The 2,087-nt window shown below is 37.4% G+C and overlaps 1 protein-coding gene across 2 annotated transcripts; it reads right to left on the minus strand.

Moving 5' to 3' along the window:
* Positions 1-592: 592 nt before the first annotated feature.
* On the minus strand, positions 593-1,861 carry LOC102614936 (plasmodesmata-located protein 2). Of its 2 annotated transcripts, XM_006479383.4 has the most exons (3): positions 1,013-1,861; positions 719-838; positions 593-627 (listed from the first exon to the last, which is right to left on the minus strand). In XM_006479383.4, the coding sequence occupies exons 1-3, from the start codon at positions 1,764-1,766 to the stop codon at positions 617-619; spliced, it is 885 nt and encodes a 294-aa protein (XP_006479446.2). In that variant the 5' UTR covers positions 1,767-1,861; the 3' UTR covers positions 593-616. The 2 variants fall into 2 exon arrangements, with proteins under 2 accessions (XP_006479446.2, XP_006479445.2); XM_006479382.4 differs by having other exon boundaries at positions 593-838.
* Positions 1,862-2,087: the final 226 nt, after the last annotated feature.

Genomic DNA, 2,087 nt, shown 5'->3' on the forward strand with positions numbered 1-2,087 from the left:
AGGAAGCAAACTAAAGTGGCGAAAAAAAAGGGCAATAATGATGATATTCTTGTGTTTTATGGTTTTTTTTTTTTAAAAAAAAGGATATGCATTATTGACTTAGCTTTATTGTTAAAAAATAGAATATGCATTATTTCTTAATGATTGAATAATTTGCTTGAATATGTATGCGTGCAGATTATTACTTAGCTTTAATTGGAAGCTTCTGTAGTAGTGTTGCCTTGTTGTAGATACACTCCCAGTACTATATCATCCATTATTTTAATTGACAGAGTCACTGTGTGTAAAGTGATAAAGAAACAAATCTATGTATCATTCTCCTACCAATTCAACTGATAAAGCCAGTTGTAAAACAAAGAAAGAGAGAAAGGAAAACGTGGTTGAAATGAACCCAACTCTCTTAAAACAACAAGCGACTAGCACTTGGCAGTGGATATACATGCCTAAAAACAAATGGCACTGAAGCTAAAGTTAGTACTGTATACTCAACTCTTTTTTCTTTTCTTTCTACTGTCTTTAATAATTGAATTACTTTATCAAAATTAAACACCCATCCATCCATCCATCCATTTAAGAAACCTTTGCGATCTTAAAACAGCAAATCTGATTGATCCTCTCAATAATATTCTGCACAACGTTCATGTAATTTTCAGCTAAAAAGAAATGTTCAATCATCATCTTCATTTAGAAGGCAATTACTAGTGTCCCTCATACTTACCAGTCCGTTTCTTCTTCATCACTGACCTAACAAACAACAAAAGCACAAGTACAAAGCCCACGGCTGCTACTATTCCAACTGCCATTGCCACTGTCTTCTGTGTATGCTGCCTTGTGCTACCTATATAAGCAAAGCACGTCGCAGTCCCATCCATTAAATTATTAAAAAACAAAAGGTGAAATCTTGCTTTGACTAATTTTGCATAACACCATTTTAATAATTTCATTTGGCGATTTATTTATGAAAACAAGGTTGGCAAAAAGATACTTCTCTATCTTTTCGTTTTGTTTTTACCTGATGACAGAGACGAGTTGGGGTTGGGGACACCGTTCGGGTAGTAGCTGTAGCTAATGAAGCATTTGTTTAGATAAATCTGCGCTGAAATGGAGTCATCACACTCATTCTTAGCTCTTTCAGTAGCAGTTTTAACACAATTACCACAATTCCCACTTGCTATGTCGCCCTCACACTCTCCTAAAATATAAACGTGCTCGTAAGTCCCAGTGTAAAACAACTCCGCACTATTTTTGACACCATTAGTCACCATATTAAACGCCGTGTTCCTTCTCTGCTCAAACACAGCAGCCCCAGTCACCTGAGTTGACCCACAAATCTTGTACAGCAACTCAGTCTCGGGCACTTGGCTAAACCCAATAACTTCATATTTAAGATAACACCCACTGAGCTGAACCCTTGCAGCCACGGCCTTGCTACATAGCTTGTAAGCCAAGTCTGGGATTTTGCTGACACAAGTGTAGCACTGAGGGGTTGTTAAGTCACCTCTGCATTGGTAGAGCCCTGTGATGCTGGTTTGGTCATCGCCTGAAGTTGTGGTGTTAAAAGTCTCTTGCGATGATCGTGAAACCAAAGAGGACAAAAGGGTGTTGAGGTTTTGTGTGTAAACCTCAGATGGGTTTGGAAATTTTTGCTCGGCACATCCTCTGTAGACTAAATTGGTGATGTCTGAATCTGTTTTGGCATGAACAAATATCACAAGTGTTGTGAAGAGGATGAGTGATAATGATGAGGGTTTTGTGTGAAAATCCATTAAGGGGATATGTGATTATGTGAAATGAAATTTCTTTACAGTTCACAATTCACATAATTGATGAATGCATTGTGTTTCCTTTTGTTTTTTGTTTTTTTTTTGGTGGGGGGGGGGGGGGGGGGGGGGGGTGGGAGTATTCTAGAGATGGGTATTGGGATTTTGGTTGTGAAAACAAGAAAATAACAAGCAAGTGCTTGCTTAAAAGGGTTTTTGGTACTTTAATAAGTTCTGCTTTTTGCGTGCTTTAAGCTTTTTTTTAGGCTTTAATTGATTTTGTTAAAACTCAATAACTTCACATTAGTGGGTTAGAAAGATCATTAA

Source organism: Citrus sinensis, chromosome 3 (assembly GCF_022201045.2).
Source record: "Citrus sinensis cultivar Valencia sweet orange chromosome 3, DVS_A1.0, whole genome shotgun sequence".
NCBI lineage: Eukaryota > Viridiplantae > Streptophyta > Magnoliopsida > Sapindales > Rutaceae > Citrus > Citrus sinensis.

Coding starts and splice junctions, on each gene's coding strand:
- LOC102614936 (XM_006479382.4), bottom strand. CDS start 1,766: ATGGATTTTCACACAAAACCCTCATCATTATCACTCATCCTCTTCACA. Junction 839..1,012: donor CAACTCGTCTCTGTCATCAG/GTAAAAACAAAA, acceptor TTGCTTATATAG/GTAGCACAAGGCAGCATACA.